The 27,686-nt window shown below is 40.7% G+C and overlaps 1 protein-coding gene and 1 long non-coding RNA gene across 4 annotated transcripts in view; both read left to right on the forward strand.

The window, feature by feature from the left end:
* Positions 1–4,831: 4,831 nt before the first annotated feature.
* Positions 4,832–27,686, forward strand: part of LOC124279707 (guanine nucleotide-binding protein subunit beta) — a 29,558-nt gene continuing 6,703 nt past the window's right edge. The window contains exons 1-5 of one of the 3 annotated variants that reach the window (XM_046715553.1): positions 4,832–4,991; positions 6,819–6,945; positions 14,152–14,231; positions 17,334–17,479; positions 25,787–25,850. In XM_046715553.1, the coding sequence (XP_046571509.1) occupies positions 14,175–14,231; positions 17,334–17,479; positions 25,787–25,850 (267 nt within the window). In that variant the 5' untranslated portion in view covers positions 4,832–4,991; positions 6,819–6,945; positions 14,152–14,174. Of the gene's footprint in view, positions 4,992–5,283; positions 5,308–6,818; positions 6,946–14,151; positions 14,232–17,333; positions 17,480–25,786; positions 25,851–25,910; positions 25,975–27,686 lie in introns of those variants that run through there. The other 2 variants (XM_046715552.1, XM_046715554.1) reach the window with 2 other exon arrangements.
* Positions 19,684–20,858, forward strand: LOC124279708. The gene is made up of 3 exons (XR_006899457.1): positions 19,684–20,042; positions 20,328–20,459; positions 20,651–20,858. It is a non-coding gene; the product is annotated as an uncharacterized LOC124279708 (long non-coding RNA).

Consider the following 27,686-nt stretch of genomic DNA (forward strand, 5'->3'; position numbering starts at 1 on the left):
CCTCAACTCAATATCTTTGAGCTATACATGGTCAGTCTGGTCGGGAGCACACTCCACAGCGACCTGTTCTGAAGAAACATCCACACGCTCAACTAGACACGTACTCGCGCCTGGATATAGGGCTTCTTGTTCGAGAAAATGTGAATTTGTGACACGCTTACATGAAGGTAGGCCATATTTCATCATGTGCCTTTTTTGTGTTGATCTGTTCTATTTCTTATTACTTCAACATTAAACTCCAAAATAATACTGAGTGAATTCCACGCAGGTGTGGTTGCACGTACGGATCTGTTGCTCACGTTTAAGGCTATTGCTATACATACACAGTTTCAAGAAATCAACACTTCAAACAGGGAACCTATTGTAGTTGTCAGTACCAACACGTTTGTCATTCCAATCAGGGAATGTGTCTAAGTTGTGGTTTAAACCAACTCCTTTGTCATTTCAATCAAGGAATGTGTGTAAGTTGCCAGTTAAACCAACGGGAATGTCATTTCAATCTGGGAATCTATGCAAGCCGTCAGTTAAACCAACCCTTTTGTCATTTCAACCAGGGAATCTATGTAAGTTGTCAGTTAAACCAACAGGTATGTTTTTTCAACCAGGGAATCTATGCAATTTGTTGGTTAAACTAACGCGTATGTCATTTCTGGGAATCTGTGTTAGTTAATTGTCGATTAAACCAAAGTTTCAAGCAGGATATCGAGGTCAGATCCTCGTATGCATCACTTTCAACAAGACATCTGGAGGATTATGTAAATTGTGGACAAACTTACACATGCATCACTTCAAACAGGAGGCGGTGGGGTAACCTAGTGGTTAAAGCGTTCGCTCGTCACCCCGAAGACCCAGGTTCGATTCTCCACATGGGAACAATGTGTGAAGCCCATTTCTGGTGTCCCCCGCCGTGATGTTGCTGGAATGTTGCTAAAAGCGGCGTAAACCCATACTCACTCATGCACTCACTTCAAACAGAGGATCTATATGTAAGTTACCGGCTGAACCTACGCGTGCCTCGGCCACGACCATTTGCTTCTGTACAGACATTCTGCTATGATGACATTTTGTGCAACGGACCCCAGGTAAATCTTTGTGCGTTGATTATGCAAAGGCTCAAACTTTGTCCTAGGAGCATTGTGTCGCCGATTGATACACTCACTCACTCTGACGGCTGGCTTCCCCGAAGTCTTATCTACATGTTTGGCACGGTTGATGGTATATGACATTTTGATATGTGTCACCCAAGACCTCTCTCTGAAAACAAATCGTCCGTGACTGTGTTGGATCGCGTACAGGGACGTGTCCTTGGCTCTTCTATAGAGGCACATCGTTGGGTGTTGCCGCAGCACAAAATGGAATACTCTCAGGAATAGGAAAACTTGGTGGAAAAGGTGTTTTGGACCTTACCTTTGCCGTGGTTCTGTTATCAGCCTTGTAATATTTTGTAAACAATTGCAATGTTTTGTTCAAATACAGTTTCCAAGTGTACACTTGTTTTTGCATTACTACACCAGCGGTCGTGTGAAGATCTACTATCCACTCTGGATATATCCAGCATAGGCTTACTGTGGAGCCGTTAACTGTGTCTATATTGTATTGTAATCACTTTGGAGTAATTTGTCTTCATTTGTAAACTTAACCATTACAGTTGTTAACTGTATAACATTTTTCATTGTCTTCGCTTCGAACCCGTTGTTTCTCTGCTCCCAGGACATCTTCTCGTTCAATACAACACATCCAAATGCACTAGTATGACGTTCTATATTTATTATATACCCTCTTATCTTGCATTAATCTGTTACTTAATAAAACAAGACAGGCAGAACCGGCAGGGGTTCAGTACGGAATCTGGGTTGCAATACGGAACTTGACCACGTCATCCGTATTGCACCCCTGTATGACTATCCTAAGTTTACATGGGTATATAGTAATGTCCAATATCCCATGCCACATTTAACAGTGAAGGTCTTGTTTCCCTTGTTTATCATCTTGTCATCAACATTTATTACCTATAGACGATCATGAGGCCAGCAGTACAACATGTGTAACAATTAGAGAACAACATACATACGCTCCACACTGAGAATATAGATCTCACTCCATTCTCACCCCATCAGTAGATATGATTATGTGTTCACGGTGATTTCTTTGTTTCGGTCGAAGTACAAACACTTTTTAAGAAAGATAGTTTTAAGAGTCTTTTCTTATCACTTGTTCTCATCAATTCAATAAACGTTTGAACACGAGGGTAATTACGACAGTATTCAGGAAAATATCTAACACGATACTCATTGTACAGAGGACATGCTAATATAGAGTTTATGTATGTATGTATGTATGTATGTATGTATGTATGTATGTATGTATGTATGTATGTATGTATGTATGTATGTATGTATGTATGTATGTATGTATGTGTCTGTGTGTGTATGTATGTATATGTGTGTGTATGTATGTATGTATGTATGTATGTATGTATGTATGTATGTATGTATGTATGTATGTATGTATGTATGTATGTATGTGTGTGTCTGGTATGTATGTACGAATGTATGTGTGTGTGTGTGTGCGTACGTGCGCGTGCGTGTGTCTGTGTGTGTATAGGTATGTATAGTGAGTGAGTTTAGTTTAACGCCGCTTTTAGCAATATTCCGGCAATATTACGGCGGGGGACACCAGAAATGGGCTTCACACATTGTACCCATGTGGGGAATCGAACCCGGGTCTTCGGCGTGACGAGCGAACGCTTTTAACTACTAGCTACCCTACCGCCCCAGAGGTATGTATAACACAAATAATGCTTATATGTATAAATCAAATATATGTTTGTCTTCAAGGAACACATGCACGGATGTATTGTTCGTGTGTACAACAACAAATGGACATATGCATTACGTATAGAAGACAAAATACAAGTATGTATCGATCAAATAATATACTCATGCCGATAATGGTTGTCACCCCCTTCAATGTTTTTAATTGGAGAGGGGGTGTGGGTTGGGGGTGTGAGGTGTGTGTGTGTGTGGGGGGTGGGGGTGTGGCGAGGGGGGTGACAACCATTATTGGCATGAGTATACATGTAAGCAAGAAATGAGACATATTATACAACAAATGATAGATGCATGTATTTATGCAGACAACATGCCACTGAGCTGCACAACAAGACGCTGATATCAACGTTGAAATACAAAGCTGTGTTTGCTTCAGTGGGGCTGTAGATAACAACCAATGAATTACTGATGTTTAACATCACATTATGAAATGTCATCAAGATCAGCGGTCAGGGAAAGAGTAATTTGACACAGTCTTGGGGTCGTTCCGAGCGGATGGGCACCCATGCGTGGCTATACAACGTTGTCCTGCACGCGATATACGCCAACAGAGCGACATCAGTCATGTGTGTGCAGGTTAGCCAGGTAATATCTTGTACTGGGTATTGCAGATGTCATGGAGATTAAGGAGTTAAGTTTTGATCAACTTCATGAAACAAGAGTTGTGCATCTTGAACTTGTTTAAGGACGGAGTGGGTGTAAAGAATGGAGTTTTCCCTAAAGTCACATATAAAAGCATGTCTTACTGAATATGACATATAATGTCAGCCAGTAGAAAGGACCAAACAGAAAAGATCACTTCAATAATCAGAGGTGATTGAGTGAGTCAAGTTTCACGCCGCCTTTCGCAATATTTCAGCAACATCACGGTGGGGGACACAGGATGTGTCGGGCGCTTTAACCATTAGGCTACTTCATCGCCCTTAATAATCCGAGAATAAATACTTTAAGATATTAACACGTACCTGAAAGTCAACCTTAAATCTTTTTGAATGAAGTTATTCCCGAGTTTTGCAACTCACCCAACAGTTAAAGCACAACACAAGCAGAAGCAACATCTAACAAAGTAAGACGAATTTGCTTCCAAGACTTTATGACAATGTAATTAACAGCATCTCAAAACATCTTGATAAATATGATAAATATAGCAAAGGGCTTCAGTTGAACATTTAGTTCACTGTTGTGCCAAGTTTCATGACACCTTGTACACATTTTGAGATCTGCTCCTGAGGTACGATACACATTCCCAACTGAGTGTAAATCCAAATTGTTTAAAACAGATGATAAATAATGTTTAAAAGGGGAAATAGAAATGCAGCTATCTCTTGATGATTGCAAATTATTTTCATAGGAATATGTTTTTCTCCGGAGTTCTGTTTTGGAAGAGAACCGGACGGACAGACGGAAACACTGAAAGCTGGATATGAAATACGCGTATATAATTTACTCCGCTATAAAGTATGGACCTGTTATGTAACGATGACTCAAATCATTCAAAATCTAAGACAAATAAGTAAATGTGTTCATTGGCGTGACCATCTTTGTAAATATATCAGTACTTGAATGTATTCTTATTGTTTTTAAGTCAACAAAATCTTGTAAAATCTGAGAAGCAAATTATATAAATAATGAATATGATAATCTCATAACATGCATGTTGTTACAATACTGCAATTATATCTCAAAAACTCTAAGATCGTTAAAGGTTGCTATAGAAACCAATCGATATCATATGACCAATCTTGTTCGTCCCACATTTGGCACAAGCAGATAAATTATTCTATGCTCCCTTGTAAAATACATGCGCCTATCGCCCAATTCAATTGTCGGGGTTCGTCAAATTTTAATTATGTCTCCGAAATATATGCTCTTTGCATTACGACATGTCAGCCTGTGTTCGTCGATACATGCATTAGCCTCTCGCCAAAGAATATATTACATTCGCATGATAATTAATAAGGCGTCACTAGCTCGGTAGTGCGCATGCGCTTCGTCGGCTACGGGGTTACCATCTTTGTTATCACGGGCGCCGCACCCTTACCGTTCATGCGAAGACAGTGTTTAAGCAAAAAAGCGTCCGATTTATGTAGTGAAAAGGGAAGAATATCGGGGTCTGTATGACTGGTCGGTGGATAATATTGTGAGTCTGTGCATACTGAGGTAAGTAAGAAGTCCGATTGCAGATAAAACTAGCACTCAAACCATTTTTGCCGTCTTTGTTCCGTCTCGTCTCCATTGCTCTCTCGCCTCAGCTCTATGCAAATGGCACATTCGATGTGTATTCCGGGTTGGAAGTAGGGTAAATTACCTTGATCTGGTATTGCATATCTCTTGTGGCTTGGACATACATAGTAGTAGATGCTATACTACCAGTGTGCGCCTTGTGGGTACGGGTGGATTTGCTGATTTCGCATAATCTTGCAGGAAAGTCATCTGACAGCTAATACGTATTGCGAGCCAGCCGACCTAGGTGAAGGTACGATTTTGAAACACTGTCGAACAATATAGGGAATTTTACCACTACTTGTTCTGTATATTTGCTATATCACGTCGACGGGATATATTATTTTCGTTTATTACCGAGAGAATGGTGTATAACGCGCCTATTTCTGTCAACAGTGGACACCATATTTCTAAAATGGCGATCAGACCGGCATATTTTCATATTGATCAATTATGCAGACTCGAAGTACGTCCGCCATTTTAGTAGTAGGAAAGGCATGATTTCTGAGCTATATATGTGGACTAGTGATACATATTTACTAAAATCTCATGTCGAAATGTGTTTACAAACTACGGGGACAAATTATTCGTTTTTTGACAGTTGGTGTGGGTTGTTTGTATGAGGTACTCGCTCGCAAGGCCACAGACTGCCATCTTGGTTTAGCTGTCTGCATTAGGAAATATCCACGGACTAATTTTCCTCGTCTTTCTTTTAGTTTATGTGATTATGCGTGTAATTTTAGAAATAACACGTTCTTATCCCACGCTCCTTGTCATGGGTATGTGGGATATTCGAATATGTTTCTGTGTTGTCAGGTCTATGAAGATTTCTTTGAACAAGCTGGTGGGGTTGTTCTGTGGTACTCTTGAATGATCAGATTACAAACTCAATCAGTGATTCGGTCTTTTCACTGTGATTTACTGATGTGTAGTGTTTACATACTCTGTAAAATCTGTTTTCATTGAAGATAACATTATCATCCTGTTCCCTGATAATGGTATTTTTTTTATTATTCCGATTTCCATTAATGTAGATGCTGTATTCTGACTCATTCACATTACAAAGGAGCAATGAAAATGTTTTTCAATTATGGTGCCCTTTTGCTGCAGGTAAAGTAATGGCATTGAAATATATTTGCCACCCCATGTCTTCACCCAACAAAAATACAAATTGTGTGTAGCTGATGATGTATTGTTCTTCCCTATTAACATGTTTATTTGGAACAGCGAAACTTGTTATGTTTTGTATCCTTCTTCCCCAGTAGTGTGTCATGTTCATTGATTCTAGCTACCGGGTCAATATACTCCATTGTAAGTTAGCCCACATATGCTCACTGATTATTGTCATGGTTAGCACCTGGTCATCCTGGACCGTGCCAGCTACCTACTGGGTGGGACCAGAAAAGGATGTTAATTACACTACCCAGCTGTGAGGTCTGAAGCACGTTTTCGGTTGTAAACAGATATGAACACAATAGAGGAAAAACAATGTCATATAAATGCTGCAACAAAGCATTTTTACAACAGTTAGTTTGTATGCACTAGAAGAGTTCAAGGCATGACTGTTGATAGGGCAAAGCAGTATTAAGCAACACTGTTGATGATGAAAAAGTAGTATTAGGCAACACAGTTTGGAGAGAACAGTGAACAATGACACTGTTAATTTGGGGAAAGCCTGTTAAGCAACACTGTTGATTTTTTAGTGTTGTGTAATGTGACACTGTTATGGGAAAAATTGTTTAAAGTGTCCCTTTTTTGTTTCAGATGGCAATGCAGCTCCACTGAACGGCTAATGTGTGGGGAGTGCATGTGTTCTCAGAGAGTGGAGACCTAGTGAACCACACAAGACTGTGTTTGTATTCCTCAGCCAACAGGATTGCCAGGGTTTCTGGTGTGTAACAAATTCATGGGTCTATTTTGAACTTATATGAAGGTTCTCAATAATTTAACTGCAAGGATAGAACAACAAATCATACTCTTTCAATGGTATATTTATTAGTTAAAAATGTATCTTTTATCAAAGGAAAAGAAAAATCTATCGTAAAATAATAGTTTTTAACAAAATATGCATCTGTTATTTAAGAATTGAAATCATAGTTTGTTCTTACAGATTGCATGTCTCATCAGTAATTTTATGCATCTAAAGAATTGAAAGGAGTTTGAATTGTACAATTTCTTGCAGTATTGTTATGAGGTGAGGTGAAATTGGGTTTAATGTCATGCTTGAGAATATTTCGCTCATATGACGATGTGCATGTGTGTGTATGTGCGGCTGCTTGTACTAGCCCAGACTGAAGCTGATTTTATAGTGCTAGCCCACTGAGATACCGTGAAGCATGAATACCCCACTCAGACACATTATACTGACTCCGGGCCGACCAGTCCTTGTACCCATTAATGCCGAGCGCCAGGCAGGGACCAACAACTACCATATTTAATGTCTTTTGGTATGACACGGTCGGGGATTGAACCTGCGACCTTCCGCTCTCTTGGCGGATGCTTTAACCACTACACCACGGAGGCGGTAGTATTGTTATGAACATTATGAAACCTTAGGTTTTGTATACATTTTTTGAAGATTTATAATGGTAATGAATACATATCACAGTTCCTTTTGATATTACCAGTATAATGCATTTTTCCAAAATCCTGTGTTATCATTCACTTTAAACAAAGTGACAAGTCAAAATTCGGAACTCAACTTCCTGGAAAGGAAACTATTCATGACCAGCTGCCTGCAACTTTTTGGGGTTTTTATACCGATGCATTGTGAGTAAAAAAACATCTGATGTATTGCTCCAGTCAAGTTAGTCACAAAATACATATAAAAGAAAATGTCATTGTTTTACATACACTTAAAAATGGGCATCATAGTGGCTCACAGTGAATGTTCTAGGAGTTATTTTTTTAATTTGTGAGTAATGGAAATATTTGTCAATAAAACAATTCCATTATTAATTCTAAATAAAGCAAGGACTGTGTAAACATGTTTTGGATATTACTTTGATTCAAGGTGCATTGTTGTGGCAATAAATTGAATTATGAAAGTCATCTCAGTACCTATTACAAGTGCTAATTATTTTTTGTCTGCTTTTGAAAAATTATTGGCATTCTTTTAGATGAAATGCCAGAAGTTATCATTTAGCAGAAGTGGTGAGATCAAATGAAATCTCTTGCATTTTGGTTACATTTTCTGAATAGCCAAGCGAGCTTTAGTCACCTTCCTTCAAATTATTTTTTTTTGTGATCTAAGTCAGCGGTCAGAGGTTTGAGGTTTATAAGTATTGGTGTGGTGGATAGAACCCCAAGATGTGTACAGAGTGTGAAGCCAGCTTCAGAATGTCTCTTGCTGGAATATTGCTGAAAGCTGTGAATGACTAGTATCATGCTCTTTCCCACCTGGACCTAGATTTCTGAGGCTCTCCTAGTGTTAAGATGGTCGTAAGTGTCGTACATTATCATTAACTTACGACTATCCTAGCTCAAAGAGAGCTTGAAAATCTTGGCCCTGGGGTCCAATGACTTGCTGCTGTGTGGTCAGGCTGTCTGACTTGGCCCTGGGGTCCAATGACTTGCTGCTGTGTGGTCAGGCTGTCTGACTTGGCCTTGGGGTCCAATGACTTGCTGCTGTGTGGTCAGGCTGTCTGACTTGGCCCTGGGGTCCAATGACTTGCTGCTGTGTGGTCAGGCTGTCTGACTTGGTTCATGCGTGTCATCATACCAAAAACAGAAAAAATCTTAATCATTTCAATCACTGGATTGTCTGGTCCACTATCTGAGCCGAGTCAGCTAGGGTTTTGTTATGTTTTATGAAACTCAGTTCTTATGAATCTGTTCCTAGAGCCTGGATACACAGCTTCATGCATCAATCTTGATACCACTTACCAAATCTGGTGGTTTTATTGATGTATTTGTATTTTTATTTATCGCTTAACCGCTTTAAATATATGTGTCAAAACTTGTGGTGAAACAATGAGAATGATTGCACAAGAGCTTTCATTCAAACAAGGACAGGAAGTACACAATCGCCTGGCAGTGGTTAAAAAAGTAGACAAAAGGGTACAGAGTAGGCATTTCCCTCTGTGTAGGGTATAGAGTAGGTATCTCCCACAGTGTAGGGTGCACAGTAGGTATCTCCCACAGTGTAGGGTATAGAGTAGGTATCTCCCACAGTGTAGGGTATAGAGTAGGTATCTCCCACAGTGTAGGGTGCAGAGTAGACATCTTACATTGTGTAGGGTACAGAGAAGGCATCTTACATTGTGTAGGGTGCAGAGAAGACATCTTACATTGTGTAGGGTGCAGAGAAGGCATCTTACATTGTGTAGGGTACAGAGTAGGCATCTTACATTGTGTAGGGTACAGAGAAGGCATCTTACATTGTGTAGGGTACAGAGAAGGCATCTTACATTGTGTATGGTACAGAGTAGGCATCTTACATTGTGTATGGTGCAGAGAAGGCATCTTACATTGTGTAGGGTGCAGAGTAGGCATCTTACATTGTGTATGGTGCAGAGAAGGCATCTTACATTGTGTATGGTGCAGAGAAGCATCTTACATTGTGTAGGCATCTTACATTGTGTATGGTGCAGAGAAGGCATCTTACATTGTGTATGGTGGAGAGAAGGCATCTTACATTGTGTAGGGTGCAGAGTAGGCATCTTACATTGTGAAGGGTACAGAGAAGGCATCTTACATTGTGTAGGGTGCAGAGAAGGCATCTTACATTGTGTATGGTGCAGAGAAGGCATCTTACATTGTGTAGGGTGCAGAGAAGGCATCTTACATTGGGTATGGTACAGAGAAGGCATCTCCCACTGTGTAGGGTACAGAGTAGGTATCAGGGCTCCAGATAATATTTAAACAACAAGAGTACGTACTCCTTATTTTTTCAATATAGGAGTACTTGAAAACCTTAAGCCTGCATTTAGAGTACTGAATGGAATTTAATGGAGTATCAGTAATCTTGTGTTTCGCTTATGCACCACAACATTGCTAGTCTTGTGTAAACAGGTCAATACACAATAAAACAATACTTTTTCAGATAAATACGTCTGTAAATGATTCTAAGGCTGTACACCATTGCTGTGGTGTGTATCTGCTACGTTTTCTAAATTATTTCCTACCGTATCATGCAATTTTTTTATCCCTACATACGCCGATATGGTCCTTATATGGAGCCCTGGGTATCTTACACTGTAGGGTACAGGGTAGGTATCTTACACTTTGTAGGGTACAGAGAAGGCATCTCCAATTGTGTAGGGTACAGAGTAGGTATCTTACACTGTGTAGGGTACAGAGAAGGCATCTCCAATTGTGTAGGGTACAGAGTAGGTATCTCCCCGAGTGTAGGGTACAGAGTAGGTATCTTACACTGTGTAGGGTACAGAGTAGGTATCTTACACTGTGTAGGGTACAGAGTAGGTATCTTACACTCTGTAGGGTACAGAGAAGGCATTTCCAATTGTGTAGGGTACAGAGTAGGTATCTTACACTGTGTAGGGTACAGAGTAGGTATCTTACACTGTGTAGGGTACAGAGTAGGTATCTTACACTGTGTAGGGTACAGAGTAGGTATCTCCCCCAGTGTAGGGTACAGAGTAGGTATCTCCCCCAGTGTAGGGTACAGAGTAGGCATCTTACACTGTGTAGGGTACAGAGTAGGTATCTTACACTTTGTAGGGTACAGGGTAGGCATCATACACTGTAGGTTTCAGAGTAGGCATCTCCCATTGTTTAGGGTGCAGAGTAAGCATCTCCCATGTGTAGGGTGTAGAGTAGGCATCTCCCATTGTGTATGGTACAGAGTAGGCATCTCCCATTGTGTAGGGTGCAGAGTAGGCATCTTACACTGTGTAGCGTACAGAGTAAGCATCTTAGGTTGTGTAGGGCATCGGGTGGACATCTTACACTGAGGGTACAGAGTAGAAATATCCTGCTGTCTACACTGGTCAATGGGTACACAGTATGGATCTCACAATGGCAAAGGGTAGTTTTCTTACTCTGGTCAGGGGTAGAAAGTAGGCACCTTGTACATTATGATGGGAAGGCAATAGGCATCTTACGTTGGATTAAGGGTGAGGACAGGCATCTTGCCTCAGATCAAAGGGAAGGACAGTAGGCATCTTACATTGGGTCAAAGGGAAGAACAATAGGCATCTTGCTTTGGGTCAGAGGGAACGGCAGTAGGAATCTTACCCTTGGATCAAAGAGAAGGACAGTAGGCGTCTTGCCTTGAGCCAAAGGGAAGGGCAGTAGGCATCTTGCCTTGGATCAAAGGGAAGGACAGTAGGCATCTTGCCCTGGGTCAGGGGAAACGGCAGTAGGCATCTTACCTTGGATCAAAGGGAAGGACAGTAGGCATCTTGCCTTTGGTCAAAGGGAAGGACAGTAGGCATCTTGCCTTTGGTCAAAGGGAAGGACAGTAGGCATCTTTTATTGGGTTAAAGGGAAGGACAGTGGGCATCTTGCCTTGGGTCAGAGGGAACGGCAGTAGACATCTTACCTTGGATCAAAGGGAAGGACAGTAGGCATCTTGCCTTGAGCCAAAGGGAAGGACAGTACACATTTTGCCTTGAGCCAAAGGGAAGGACAGTAGGCATCTTGCCTTGAGCCAAAGGGAAGGACAGTAGGCATCTTGCCTTGGGTCAGAGGAAATGGCAGTAGGCATCTTGCCCTTGGTCAGAGGAAACGACAGTAGACATCTTGCCTTGGATCAAAGGGAAGGACAGTAGGCATCTTTCACTGGGTCGAAGGGATGGAAATGTTACATTGTGTGGAGACTGTTGGGCAGGGCAGTTGGTTTGTGTGGACAGTACATTTGCAATGATTGCATTTGTTTAACTGTGCTTATTGCTACTGAGATGAGTTTGGTGGAGTGGAGCACATGTCCTGCTGGCTTCCTATGTACCAACTAGACAGTGGAGATGATGGTAGTGTATGAGTCACTGTCAGACTCATCTCAACACTTGTCACATTTTGACCCAGTATTGATTATGTCTAAATATAGCTGTATGGCAAACTCCCACTTTGAACATTAAAAGAGCTGTAACATGAATTAACTGCCCATCACAGGCAGTCTTTGTACATGGATAATATCTCTCAGCATCGTTACTTTAATCAGGTTTTGCCTTCAGTGTTTGAAAATAAGACAGGAATTTATCTAGGGTTTAAGACTAATATTAATAATCTTGGTGAAAAATTAGAAAATAGTAATTTTGTTCCAAATTTAAGAATTTCTTTTGTCCTCATAATTAGTAAATTTGGGTATTTTAACATTTCCTTCAACATGTGTTCAATGCGAAGATGTAGAACTTGCACAGCTAGACAGCTGTTGGTCCTGTTACCAGCACAGTACAAGTCACGTCTCCATAGCAATAAGATTAGTTATTACCATAATTACATGACTTGGCAAAATTCCAATTCGGGAATTGTAGCTGACATCTGCATCAAATTTGAGGCCAACTATCATCTTCCAGTAGGTCTCTTTAAATCCATGTAAGGGTTCTTGTGAAGGATTTCCAGTGCTTTATGTACTATGCAGAGGGTCAGCAGGCTAAAATACTTCAATGGTGATCCTTTCCTCCCAGCTGCCGCTAAAGTCATCACAGGGCATCACTGATACCTGTTTTGCTTCAACCTCACAACTAGTCCATAAATGATAAGGCCAAGTAGTTTTTTAATAATATGAGGACTTGAGCACATCCTGTGTCGTGTTGACACTGATAGTCAATGTCCTCTGCTGCTATGACTGTACCCAATCAGTGGCAGGGGACATTGACTATCTTATCACATGACTTCCCTGTACCCACTCTGTCAATAGCTAGCAATGGCAGGCTGACCTCAGTGAGACAAGTGGCCTGGACAAATGTTCTAAATGATTCTTGATATCACTGATGTAAGATACGTAGTCCAAATGTACTTAATCCAAAATGGAAGCGTATGTCATGTTGGTGCACAATTGTCACATGTCTAAAGTGATGGCAGTAGAAAGTACAGCTTTCCACTTGGACGTTTCTCTTCTAGACAGTACTAGTGAACAGGACACCTAACACCATAGTGGCCTGCTTCATTTTGAGGGTCTTGGATGGGTGTTAATTATTGTGTTAATTATGGTGTTAATTATTGTGTTAATTATTGTGTCTGCGGGCATGACTGAACATACATTATTTAAAAGTGGAAATTATGATAATAGTGAAAACAGCTGAAAATATGAATGTTATGAGTCAGTGATCTGCTGTAGACTTACGTCCAACAGAATTATGTTGTGTTTAGGCCAAATGAAAAAATGTTGTTCCGATTACAGCTCTTTAAAATTTAGGGTAGGTAGGTAGGAATATTTTTGTTTTTTACATTTTTGTTTAGAAGTAAAGTACAAACTAATAACACATTTATCAATGTGTAATTGTTTATTTAATCAAGCTTGTCGCCATCATGTAGACTTTCTCTGTCAGAATGACCGATGTCTGTCGGTTCTGGGGAAAAACAATGGTATCTAAAAAAAAATAGGGTTGGCACCAGAATTCAAGGGTTGGTCGGGTAATCGGAACCACATCATTTTTTTAGGCCTTAGGATTAAAGACTCCACAGTGCAAGTGTCTTGATTTGTGTCCAAATCTAAGGTTCAATGAGGTCTTGAGGGATGCAGCATCTTTTAGATTCACAAGTGTCATATTGAGTCATGGATATAGGTTTTGTGTGAGAATTGAGATAATATAGAATGTGATATATGGTTTTGCTGCTTGTTGGATATTAAAGGATGCAGGGTGGCTATTGTGTAATGTCTGCGCTCCTGCTTGTTTAAAGTCTGGTTGTCAATACACTGTTAACTTTTTGTTTACAACATGTCACTAATGGACTGAAACTGCATTGGTCCATATGACTTTTGGCTATTTTAATGAAGCTTTGACCTTTGACTTTCACATACCACTGTGGAGTTGAAAGTTTGTAGGAGTGATTGCAGAATGGTTTCTCTTCAGTGTTAACTCGGAAGAATTTAACATGTTGGTAATTAGTTGGCCATTATATCAAGTTTTGTTGTATAGTCTTGTATGTCATTATAGGAGATGTAATAATAACATGACTCATTTCTTTTCAGATTTATACACATAGAATATCACAATGAGTGAACTAGACCAGTTACGACAAGAAACAGAACAATTGAAAAACCAAATAAGGGTAAGTATTTCATTTACGAGACAGGGCATTAGTACCGGTAGTAATGTGGTGATTATGTTCTAAGGTTACTATGCTCATCATATGTTCATGCTATCATTAAGAGATTTTCGTTGAATGATGGACATGACCCATGATACTGCTGATTCATGAGACAGTTCTCATGAACTTGAAGCTATATTTTGGATTCTGGTAAACAAGTAGTCAAGGCAATGCCTACTGATATGCAAGAAGCCCATCTGTAAGCATTATTACAATGCAGTCTTACCATGAGAGTGGGGTGTTCTTTGGAGCTCTCCCTTGGTGGCAGGAAGGGAAGTGATATATGTACATTTGGGGCCACTTGGAATGACAATCTAAAAGACGTAATGATGATGTGAGATAGGAGGATACAGAGGCCAGCACTCTTTTATCCCCTAAAAAGTGGCGCGAGTGTAGTTGAGTACACTGGTGGCTCACTGCCTGTGCTGCAGCTCCAGTATTGATCCGGAGTCGGCCAATGGTTCCTGTGTAGTCAGGTGATTTGTGTGTGCTGCCTCGGCCTGTCAGCCTGCCCAGCGGGATAGCTCCAACCAGATACAAAAATTAACTATTGATTTGGGCAATGTGAAGGAGTGAAATCCTCTTCTTGCAAGGACTAAGATGTTGTTGAGAGTCTTCCGTTAGTGCTGCAAATTGGCCATGCATTTGCAATGATTTTAGGTGTGAAATGTGGTTGATGTTGAGGGAAAGGTTGTGAAAAATGTGGTTGAAGTTGCAGTTGGCAGCTGTAGTTGCCAGACGGGTGAACATTGTTCCCCATGGGCGCCAGCCTTTGTGTTGTTGTCATGGTGCCGTATCAGGGTGAGGACCACTTCCCCTAGCTGCAGTGTGCTGATACTCGCCCATTAGTAGGAAGAGGAAGTCACACCTAATTAATTAACCTGTCGCATTCATTACCCTCATCTTGTATTCAGTATTGTCAACAGAACCCTCACCCATAAGTTTGATTTGCAACATTAATCACAAATCTGAAAAACCAAGCCTAGTAAAACTCAGGTCCAGCAAGCTTAGTTAATTATGATCTAACTAATATCTACTGAAAGTGTTGCCATGAGGCAAATTCAGACTTGATGATGCAACAGAAATTTGCTACATTGCGTCATCTTACGTTGCCAGAGTATGCTTTATGGACTTAAGTCTGTGCCCATTCAAATAAATTTTGCATTCCCTGATGTCATCCTTGAAATGTTCGACGATATAAATTAATTGATAAACTATACCTAAATTAAAAGGGTTGGTGGGGTAGCCTGGGGGTTACAGCTTTTGCTCGTCATGCCAAAGATCCAGGTTCGATTCCCCACATGGGTACAATGTGTGAAGCCCATTTCTGGTGTCCCCTGTCGTGATATTGCTGGAATACTGCTAAAAGCAGCGTAAAACTAGACTGACTGACTGACTCACTCACCTAAATCAAAATGCTGCTACTATTATTTTGCCCTTGAGCTGCCACTGATTCATTAAATATACATAAAAAATTACTTGAAAAGTTTGAGAACATGATTGGAAGAAATTGTTTATGAAACTCATGTTTTACCATTAGAAATATTGAATAATTTTAGCTGCAGCTTTTACATGACACATATTTTACGTAATATCAACCATAAGCATGGCACTTGGGAGGAACAGCTGATTGCAATTGCCAGTAATTTCTTTACGTATAAAACAGTTTGACCTGTCACTGTTTAAGCTTCTTGAAGGTTTCACACAAAATGTCATGTTGACATAGTTGTCAAATGAAAACAAAGAAAATTTTATCAAGCAAAACTATGACACTAACGATGTGTCCTTTGTCAACTTGTTCCTTTTAAGGTGCCAGTAGCAATATTCTGATCGTGGTTGTTTTAAATAAAGATGAGTGTGTGAATCAATTGACACACAATGAAAACCATGGCGATGGTTTATAGTATGTATGAGTTTCCCTTCAGACCCAAGGTCAGCCAACAAAATTGATTCATGAATAATATTGACTGAAAGTTGAAATAAGATTTATTAAAATATATGACTGCATGATATTACCTATGTACCTAAATACATGTTTCTAAAGACACATATTGCAATAAAAAAAATTAGTACTCGTGTATTGGGTGAAAAACATATAGCAAGTTTATCTAGTGACTGAAAGGCATACTATACATAATGTTGCATAAAACAGGAAGAATCCCAAACTATCTAACCTAATTTTGAGGTTCATGTAATCAGAAGCACAACAAATATTTTTAGGGCCATTGTATGTAGAAAATAGGATTTGTATGATTACTTACTATCAAACGCTGTAGCTCCCATTATAGTGCAACAGGGATTTGTATATCTCAAATTATTGCAATACAATGTTTGCCAATACACAGCCCTAAAAAAATATTACAAACAGAAGTACAGTGAACACTTTTGAAAGAAGATAACAGTTTAAAATGTACTTTACTACAGAAAGGTTGATGAGGTATTTGAAATGTTATTTGATCTAATGTCTTATTATTCGGGAGAAAACTTCAGAATATATTGTACGCCTGTATTACATCCGTCTTGACAACCTCTTTCAGGAAATAACTCTTCATTTTACTCAAGAAGATATGATACTTGGATGCCATTTGAATGGGGTATTTTGGCAAAGATTACTACTGCTCTTTTTGTAAAAAGATGTAAGGTTTTGGTAACAAGTAGCAAATTTGTTTCTGATTTGTTTTTTTGTGCCATGTATTTGGCTATCCATAAGCCTGTTGTGTCCTGCTGCTTCTGTTACTGAGCTGACCTTGTGTTCAAGGTGAAGAGCAACTTATTGCTAATAATGTAATAAATGACTGAAAGCCACATTCCGCCAATACTGTTATTTGATAACATTAATCATGACCACTTAAAAATTGAAAGTAGAATACAGTTACGTGGCAAGAAGATTGATATTCAGCCAAGGTTAACTTTCATGCCCTGAGAGAACAGGTTCTGTTGCATACACTGTGATGAAGCAGATGATGTTGAATGAAGTGTACGTGTTGCGACAAGGTTGTTGATGCCAGAGATTTAGGTTAGATTATGAGATGAATGAGTTGACAGTCAGTTGTTTTGTTGCAGGAGGCCAGGAAGGCTGCGGCTGACACCACACTTCCTCAGGCAGCAGCAAATGTCGACCCAGTCGGCAGAATTCAAATGCGCACCAGGCGCACCCTTAGGGGCCATCTTGCAAAAATATATGCCATGCATTGGGCATCTGATTCCAGGTAAATCTTTTTTCTCTGATCAAGCCTTAAATATGGAACAATGTCTGATCCTTTTATAATGGTAAACACTTTGATCCATTTAAAATTCTCAAGAAAAGATTTGACTTTAAGGTGTGTGGGGAGTGTGAAACTGGTTGGTTTGAACACTTAATGAAAGACAATGAGAGGAAGTGTCAAAAGGAATGTGTTGGAACAATGCTTGTTGGTAATTGAAGTCTTTGTTCCTCTTTTTGACACAATTCCTTCATATTTAAGGCTTGTATGTTTATAGGATTTGCATGTCAACACTAAAGAATAATATTGCACTGATTTTAAGTATTTCTTTTCCAGCATGATGTAGTTTCTCAGCAAGATATTTTGTTTTTCCTTTTTGACAATTTCAGACCATGTCTTAGAAGTGTTTGGGCTCGCATGAGGTGCCAACTGTGCAGTATATTATTTCATTGTTCTTTTAATATGTCCATTTAAAAAGCTATGGCCCACAACAGGTATTTGTCTATACCTGCTGCTAGGCCAACATTTGTCCAAAGTCTAAAGAAAACAACAGCAATATTTTTGCTATTTGAAATACCAAATTTGTTCTTTGAGAGGCATTTTAGAAGTTGTGAAGATGAAGGAAAACTAAGTTCTGTGGATAGTCAACATCTTTATTGCAAGGGGGCGGTGGGGTAGCCTAATGGTCAAAAGCGTTGACTCGTCACGTCGAAGACCCGGGTTCCAATCCCCACATGGGCACAATGTGTGAAGCCCATTTCTAGTGTCCCCTGCCGTGATGTTGCTGGAATATTGCTAAAAGTGGCGTAAAACCAAACTCAGTCAGTCAGTCTTTATTGCAATGTGTGCGATGTTTTGGTGTAGGTAGTAACATAGTTATCAAGCAACTTAAAGTGTTTTGCACATTTCTTCACTTGCTTGATGACTGTTGGTACCTACACCGAAACGTTGCACTTGTTGCAATAATGAAGTTGACTATCCACAGAACTTAGTTTTCCTTAATACCGAATTTGTCAGAGGATTTGATAAATTTGGAATTTGTAACAGTTTCATGAATAACAGATAAATGTCTGCTCAATAATCACAAGGTTATTAATGCCTGCCCAAACATATGTCTTATTTTTTAGTTTAGTGTATTGCACATTTCTTCACCGAAAACCAAGGCGATGGTTTATAGCATGTATGAGTTTCCCGACAGATCCAAGGTCTGCCAACAAAACTGATTAACAAAGATGGTATACAGCCTCTAACATCCAACATCATGATGTAGATTCAACTTGTACAGCATAAGAAGCTTGTCATTTAATATAAAGGTTCGAAGGAATATGATGAAAATTGTTATATGAGTGGATAATTTTATGGATAATTTGAGGACATTAAGCAAGATGACAGTTACCAGTGATCAGTGATAAATTCCAGTCCCAAACATGGATTTTCATGGCAGTTTAGGGAATGCTTGTATGGTGCAGAGTGTAAGATAATTGAATTCCTTTTATTTAAGTAGCGAAATCCTTGAAATTTTATGGCAATGCACGGCTTTAGACTGGTTTGTTCGATCATAGTTGAAGTCTGTTACATCAAACTGGAATAACACATCCACACTATCTAGCATAAACAAAATGTAGTGGATAGTCTACAAAGGCTGCAATCAGCAAAAACTGTAACCTGTTTTATTAGTTACCCTTAGGGGCTGGAAGAGTTGCAGGTAACTTCATCAGGGGAGGGAGCTTGATGTGTGATATTAGCCGGCTGCCTCTGCTGTGAGGTCTGGCGGACATGTAACACTAGCCAGACATGTTGGAGTGGTGGTCCAGGGGAAGGGGGTTGATGATCGTGTAGTGGTGGTCCAGGGGAAGGGAGATGATGATCAGGCCATTGATGATCAGGCCGTTGTGTACTGGTGGTCCGGGGGAAGGGAGTTTATGGTCAGGTCGTTGTGTAGTGGTGGTCCAGGGGAAGGGAGATGATGATCAGGCCATTGATGATCAGGCCGTTGTGTAGTGGTGGTCCGGGGAAGGGAGTTTGATGGTCAGGTGGTGGTCCAGGGGAAGGGAGTTGATGTGTAGTGTGGTGGTCCAGGGAAGGGAGATGATGATCAGGCCGTTGTGGAGTGGTGGTCCAGGGAGGGGAAGATCAGAGTTGATGATCAAGTTAAATGTCGTGTGTAGTGGTGGTCCAGGGAAGGGAGATGATGATCAGGGGAAGGGAGATGATGATCAGTTTGTGTAGTGGTGGTCCAGGGAAGGGAGTTGATGATCGGGCCGTTGTATAGTGGTGGTCCAGGGGAAGGGAGATGTTGATCAGGCCGTTGTGTAGTGGTGGTCCAGGGGAAGGGAGTTGATGATCAGGTCGTTGTGTAGTGGTGGTCCAGGGGAAGGGAGTTGATGATCAGGCCGTTGTGGACTGGTGGTTTAGGGGAAGGGAGTTGATGATCAGGCCATTGTGTAGTGGTGGTCCAGGGGAAGGGAGTTAATGATCGGGGCCATTGTGTAGTGGTGGTCCAGGGGAAGGGAGTTGATGATCAGGCCGTTGTGTAGTGGTGGTCCGGGGGAAGGGAGATGATGATCAGGTCGTTGTGTAGTGGTGGTCCAGGGGAAGGGATGGTCCAGGGATTGATGATCAGGTCGTTGTTTAGTGGTGGTCCAGGAGAAGGGAGATGATGATCAGGTCGTTGTTTAGTGGTGGTCCAGGGGAAGAGAGTTGATGATCAGGTCGTTGTTTAGTGGTGGTCCAGGGGAAGGGAGATGTTGATCAGGCGTTTAGTGTGTAGTGGTGGTCCAGGGGAAGAGAGTTGATGATCAGGCCGCTGTGTAGTGGTGGTCCAGGGGACCAGGGGAAGGGAGATGATGATCAGGCCGTTGTGTAGTGGTGGTCCAGGGGAAGAGAGTTGATGATCAGGCCGTTGTGTAGTGGTGGTCCAGGGGAAGGGAGATCATGATCAGGCCGTTGTGTAATGGTGGTCCAGGGGAAGGGAGATGTTGATCAGGTCGTTGTTTAGTGGTGGTCCAGGGGAAGAGAGTTGATGATCAGGCCGTTGATGATCGGGCCGTTGTGTAGTGGTGGTCCAGGGGAAGGGAGATGATGATCAGGTCGTTGTGTAGTGGTGGTCCAGGGGAAGGGAGATGATGATCAGGCCGTTGTGTAGTGGTGGTCCAGAGGAAGGGAGATGTTGATCAGGCCGTTGTGTAGTGGTGGTCAAGGGGAAGAGAGTTGATGATCAGGCCGTTGTGTAGTGGTGGTCCAGGGAAAGGGAGATGATGATCAGGCCGTTGTGTAGTGGTGGTCCAGGGGAAGGGAGATGTTGATCAGGCCGTTGTGTAGTGGTGGTCCAGGGGAAGGGAGATGATGATCAGGCCGTTGATGATCAGGTCGTTGTGTAGTGGTGGTCCAGTTCTTGTCCAGATTGAGTAGGTGTACCATCTGTGGGTTAATCTGCAACCTTTGACATACACAGCTCCTGCTTTTCAAGTGATCATACATTTTTTTATGTTTTATTTTGAAACTGCAAGGCCTGTGGAACTGAAACTTTGTATTAATGATACCACCTGTGTTAGCTTTGAAGTTTTACACTTTAATTCCAATACAAGTCTGTGTTCCTTTAATTCTTCCTAATTCATGTCAGCTTTACAGCAGTGTTGCCCTATTTTTAGTAATTTGATGTGGCAATACTTTCTCATGCTAAGGAAATTGTTATTGTGAGATATTTTGGGTGTATGCTTGGATACAATCAGTGACTTAGTCCAGAGCTAAGCTGGAAATGCAGGAAATGAAAATCACAAGCCAGCAGGATTTAGTTAACACTCAATTTGTATTTGGATTGTCTGTGTAACACTGCAGACATATGCTTTGATATCTGGATATGTGTATTGTCTCTAATCATGTGCCCTATGATTACTTACTAGCAGCGATGAAGTCTGTTCGAGTGTTACAAGGGATATGAAATAAGATCCATGTTACCTAATAGACTTAGAATTGTTGACTGAGCGGTATGTATAAAAAGAGGTATTAAGGCCACATGACTGAGACAGTTCCTGTATAGTGAGGTGTTTGACTGAGCAGTATGAGCAGTATGTAGAAGGAGAGTTATGTAGGCCACATGACTGAGACAGTTCCTGTATAGTGAGGTGTTTGACAGAGCAGTATGTAGAAGGAGAGTTATGTAGGCCACATGACTGAGACAGTTCCTGTATAGTGAGGTGTTTGAGCAGTATGTAGAAGGAGAGTTATGTAGGCCACATGACTGAGACAGTTCCTGTATAGTGAGGTGTTTGAGCAGTATGTAGAAGGAGAGTTATGTAGGCCACATGACTGAGACAGCTCCTGTATAGTGAGGTGTTTGAGCAGTATGTAGAAGGAGAGTTACGTAGGCCACATGACTGAGACAGTTCCTGTATAGTGAGGTGTTTGACTGAGCAGTATGTAGAAGGAGAGTTATGTAGGCCACATGACTGAGAGTTCCTGTATAGTGAGGTGTTTGAGCAATATGTAGAAGGAGAGTTATGTAGGCCACATGACTGAGACAGTTCCTGTATAGTGAGGTGTTTGAGCAGTATGTAGGAGGAGAGTTATGTAGGCCACATGACTGAGACAGTTCCTGTATAGTGAGGTGTTTGAGCAGTATGTAGAAGGAGAGTTATGTAGGCCACATGACTGAGACAGTTCCTGTATAGTGAGGTGTTTGACAGAGCAGTATGAGCAATATGTAGAAGGAGAGTTATGTAGGCCACATGACTGAGACAGTTCCTGTATAGTGAGGTGTTTGAGCAGTATGTAGAAGGAGAGTTATGTAGGCCACATGACTGAGACAGTTCCTGTATAGTGAGGTGTTTGAGCAGTATGTAGAAGGAGAGTTATGTAGGCCACATGACTGACAGTTCCTGTATAGTGAGGTGTTTGACAGAGCAGTATGTAGAAGGAGAGTTATGTAGGCCACATGACTGAGACAGTTCCTGTATAGTGAGGTGTTTGAGCAGTATGTAGAAGGAGAGTTATGTAGGCCACATGACTGACAGTTCCTGTATAGTGAGGTGTTTGACTGAGCAGTATGTAGAAGGAGAGTTATGTAGGCCACATGACTGACAGTTCCTGTATAGTGAGGTGTTTGACTGAGCAGTATGTAGAAGGAGAGTTACGTAGGCCACATGACTGACAGTTCCTGTATAGTGAGGTGTTTGAGCAGTATGTAGAAGGAGAGTTATGTAGGCCACATGACTGACAGTTCCTGTATAGTGAGGTGTTTGACTGAGCAGCATGTAGAAGGAGAGTTATGTAGGCCACATGACTGACAGTTCCTGTATAGTGAGGTGTTTGACAGAGCAGTATGTAGAAGGAGAGTTATGTAGGCCACATGACTGAGACAGTTCCTGTATAGTGAGGTGTTTGACTGAGCAGTATGTAGAAGGAGAGTTACGTAGGCCACATGACTGAGACAGTTCCTGTATAGTGAGGTGTTTGACTGAGCAGTATGTAGAAGGAGAGTTATGTAGGCCACATGACTGACAGTTCCTGTATAGTGAGGTGTTTGACAGAGCAGTATGTAGAAGGAGAGTTATGTAGGCCACATGACTGACAGTTCCTGTATAGTGAGGTGTTTGACAGAGCAGTATGTAGAAGGAGAGTTATGTAGGCCACATGACTGAGACAGTTCCTGTATAGTGAGGTGTTTGACTGAGCAGTATGTAGAAGGAGAGTTATGTAGGCCACATGACTGACAGTTCCTGTATAGTGAGGTGTTTGACAGAGCAGTATGTAGAAGGAGAGTTATGTAGGCCACATGACTGAGACAGTTCCTGTATAGTGAGGTGTTTGACTGAGCAGCATGTAGAAGGAGACTTGGGTCATGAGAAGGTGTTCTACTGCGCCATATCATGAAGGCAGTTCCCCCTCAAGTATGACATGTTTTGCGTCATCCCTTCTTCTGTAAATGTCAACACTGGCCACATTGCCCTAGTGACGCTTGAGGATAATTACGTTGTGGGTCAGTGTTGGCCATGCATCTGTTAGGGGACACTTCAGATATAAAGTCTGCAAACTTCATACAAAATGCTGACGTATGTTTGCACTGATATTAACTGTCAAAGCAGATGGTGTCACTTTGAGTGGTCTTGTTAGGTGGTAAAGGTTGACAAGCTACATACAGACAGCAGCTGTGGCCATTAGTGGTGCACTTTGTGTATGTCAGATTGAGGCTGCTGCGTGGTTAGTAATCATTGTTGATTGTGTGATGGTGTGGGATATTACATTCAATGTTCCATTCCCCACATGGGTACAGTGTCTGAAGCCCATTTCTGGTCTTTCCCGCCGTGATATTGCTGGAATATTGCTAAAAGTGGCGTAAAACTAAAACTCACTCACTCACTCACTCACATACATTGTTCTGTGTGTTCTCTCATGATCTTGCTTCATATTAATCTGGAAAATTGTGAACCTTCCTATTAGGATATTTCACACATGTATCAGAACACATCACAGCCAAGTTCACTCCATTCAGTGTTGAAATATAGGCTTGTTTGTTGTCCAGTGGGTAATTGTGCCGAGGGGATCATTTACTGTTGAATTTGTTCACTCATCAATTTCTGAAGCTGAAAGAAATAGATTTTCACAATGTCTCTAAAGAAGAATATGAATAATAAGCAGTGTATTAGATGTTCCTTCTTAATATGTGTTGCAAACCATAGTAATTGGGAAAGAACAGACTGAAAACTCTTCAACATTGTCACATATTTGTGTGTAGAACGCTTAGAAATAGTTCATTTGAAGAGCTACTTATTTTATGCTGATTTCAGACATGTCTGAAGCTTATTCGGTTGATGTGCAAGTAGTGTAACGGACCACATTATCTACATGTAATTGTGAATACCACCTTATGATCTAACAAAGAGAAAGGTGCTGATTCCCTTCTGTTATATTGCTAGTTTATCTGTCTGCTATTTGGTTGTATACCCAGTGTACTAATTTTACAGTAGAGCTTGTAGGGAGGATTATCATCAGCTCACTGTTCTGAGTAGAACCTTGGAGGCTCTATTTGACGAAAGACCCATAGGAATGGTTGCCATGACGACATGTTCATGATGTAAAAGACAGAAGCACGGGCTAGAATGCTATTGATTTCTCTGGGTTATTGGAGCCACGCAGACACAGCCAGCTACAGGGAATATTGCCTGATATTTGCACACAGCCAGGCCTTGCAGTCAATAGGCAAGATAAAACAGTGTTGCATATCACTATCAGGACATTCTTGGCTTCAGATACATTTCCTTTCCTTGTAGTTTGTGAGTGACTGCTCTAGAGGCAGAGTGTAGGAATAGCCTTGCTGGCTGCTGCTGCTGCACACTGGCTGGGAGGGAGGGAGGGAGGGAGGGAGGGACAGCTGCTTGCCTCAGTTTCTGGTGAATTCTAATGTCTTGGGTGATGAGTATACAACCATTCTTCATGGCATTGAAGTTTACGTCTTGTTAAGACACCAAATGTTAGGGTTTGCACAAAATGTTTTGTTTGTAGGATATCAGATTATTATGGCTAGATGAGATTGTTTCATGGCTTGGTCACACTGTTCAATCTTGCCTGATTTAGGTGCACACACTTGGGGGAAATCAGTAATTGGTAAAGAAAGATTGTGATGAAATAAACTGCGACATGCAACTTCATAACCACTCCAGTCCTCTCATCAGTGGTTACGCTAATGATATTAATAGGGACAAATTCTAGAGTATCTATCTGAATATTGTAAGAGATTGTCAAATATACGTGTTTGGAGTGTTATTGTAGGAGAAACATAGCTTCTGCCTTGTTGTGCTGTCACTACAGATCATTGGGTGCTGATGGACCATTCATTATTTCACTGAATTGCCAATATTGACCTGAACTATTCTGTAGTCCAACTTCTCATCAACTGGATTCACTTTGAACTGCACCTCAGATATAGACCTCTTTGTTGTACTGCAGACACGGCAACCTTTCTGTTTGGTGCATGCTTCTTTGATATATTGAGGTTGAAATAACTTAAGAAATCTCCTAATGTATTTTACTGATATATTTTTACATTGGCAAGACATAAACATAATGAAAATACTGGTATCATGTTCATGCATCTTAGGGTAATTATCATAATGTCCAAGAATGAAAACACCAGCTGTTCAGATGAACATAATATTTCCTGTGCATGAAGAATGGAGATGACTTAGTAGTCCAGTATTCAAATGTGAGAACTTACCAACTTGTTATAGTGCTCAGTTACCTCCAACCTCTGTGTTCCATTCCATCATATCATTAAAAACAATAATTCATAATTCACAATTCTCTTCCTCTTTTCAGAAATTTAGTTTCAGCTTCACAAGATGGTAAATTAATAGTATGGGATACTTGCACCACCAACAAGGTAGGTAACAGAGGAGTAGTATCAATGTTTGATTGTTGTGTTTTCTTTTGTTTGTTTCAGGAATCTTGTATCTGCATCACAAGATGGTAAATTAATAGTATGGGATGGTTTTACTTGCAACAAGGTGAGACATGTTTCTGACAAATTTGCACAGAGATGCCAAGATGTAGCTTCTGACTATCCAGACCAAGTCATAGAAAATGTCAGGGTGCAACAGTCTGTACTTGATGGGACTCTTCCTGTACACTGGCACATTGTCATTAGTTGTGAGGTTACAAGTATAGGTGTACATCAGTAGTTTTCAGTTTGAGCTTTGCATAGCAACAAAAACTTCATATTACTAACAGATTTGATAGAGATAATGATAAGATACTTTCACTTGTCCTCAGTTTTCTTATTACATAAATATTACGTCATATTCATTGCCTTTAAGAGTGGAGTATTTCTCAAAATAAATGATGGTGTTCACTAATGGATAAGGTTTAACATTGTAAATGTAAATTGTTGGGCTATTATGACATGACATTGTACATTGTTATAATAGCAAAGTAAAATAATTTGGTTATGTCTAGACAGGTTACCATGGTTACTCCTTCTGTAGTGTTAGGGAAGTCTTAATGTTCAGTTGTATTAATTCTTCAGGACTTGTCCACAGTAACTTGAAACAATGAGGAATCCAATACTGTGAAAAGCCAGGCTGCTTCCTCAGCTTTATGCTTGCTACATGCTCTGCTGCTGGGTGATTCTGCCTAATGCTTGGTGTGTCAGTTGGCAAGGTGACAGTGAGCTAAGCATGCATCTGTTCACAGCCTAGCTAGCCGCAGTATGTGGACATGCTGCTGCTATGTGTGTGTGTGTAAGGAAGCTTGTGTGTTGGTAGTGTTGCTGGTGTTCATGGTGCATGGAACAGGTCACCAGGCATGTTCTGGTTGTCAGGTAGCTCACCTGCAAGTGACGTTCAGCATCACTCAGCCGTCCAACACAGAAGGCTGACGTAGGATCAGACTTGGTCTAATAGAAGTAATGTGATTTTACTGTGTTTTATGAAGCGTATATTGCTGATGACTCTGGTAGTCAGCTGATTAGCATTATCTTGGCATCTCTGTTCTCTCGACCCAAAACTGGCTGGCCTCCCAAACTCTCACCTCATGCTCTGGTTCGTTACTATAAACTGGAAACAAATGCTTCAGTGAGTGGCAGACATCTCACTCGTTTTGAACTGACACATTACTAATATATTAATTTATTTTGTGATGACAATAAGGACTGAAATATGCTGCACTTTTTATGTGTTTTTTTTTTCAATGATCACAGTGTTCACTTAAGTTAAAGCACTTTATAATTTTTAAAGTATTTTTGTGTTTTTTGTTTGGGGTTGCCTACAACCCAATTACATTCTGTACTTTATGAAAAGGTACATACTCCCCAGATTTATATCTGTATTTGTGTCTGCATCTTTGCTTTTATGTAATCATCTTGCAAGGTAGGTGTCAGTCTTCAAACAATCTATTTTTATTCCAAAAGAAGTGTGAAATATTTTCTTTCTTTGTGGATATAGAGAAACATTACAAGAAATCATTTCTAGCAAATGTGAGATTGTGTGTTGTAGTTGGGAAACCTGGAATATTTATGTAAGTGATGAGTATGAATGGTATGAAGACTGACACTCTGCCAACTGGTACATGGTGCCAGCTTTCTTTGTCTCATTTGTGTCTTACGTCTGCCCTTCCTCTTGGCTTCAGTTTTGTACTGTTGTAGAATTTCTTTTGTAAATTTCAGAACTGTATGTTTGAAAATGTCAAGCTCTACTTTTAAATATATGCCCCCAATATTGTT

The sequence above is a fragment of the Haliotis rubra genome, unplaced genomic scaffold (genome assembly GCF_003918875.1).
Source record: "Haliotis rubra isolate DU_JTF1 unplaced genomic scaffold, ASM391887v1 Scf255, whole genome shotgun sequence".
Taxonomy (NCBI): Eukaryota; Metazoa; Mollusca; class Gastropoda; order Lepetellida; family Haliotidae; genus Haliotis; species Haliotis rubra.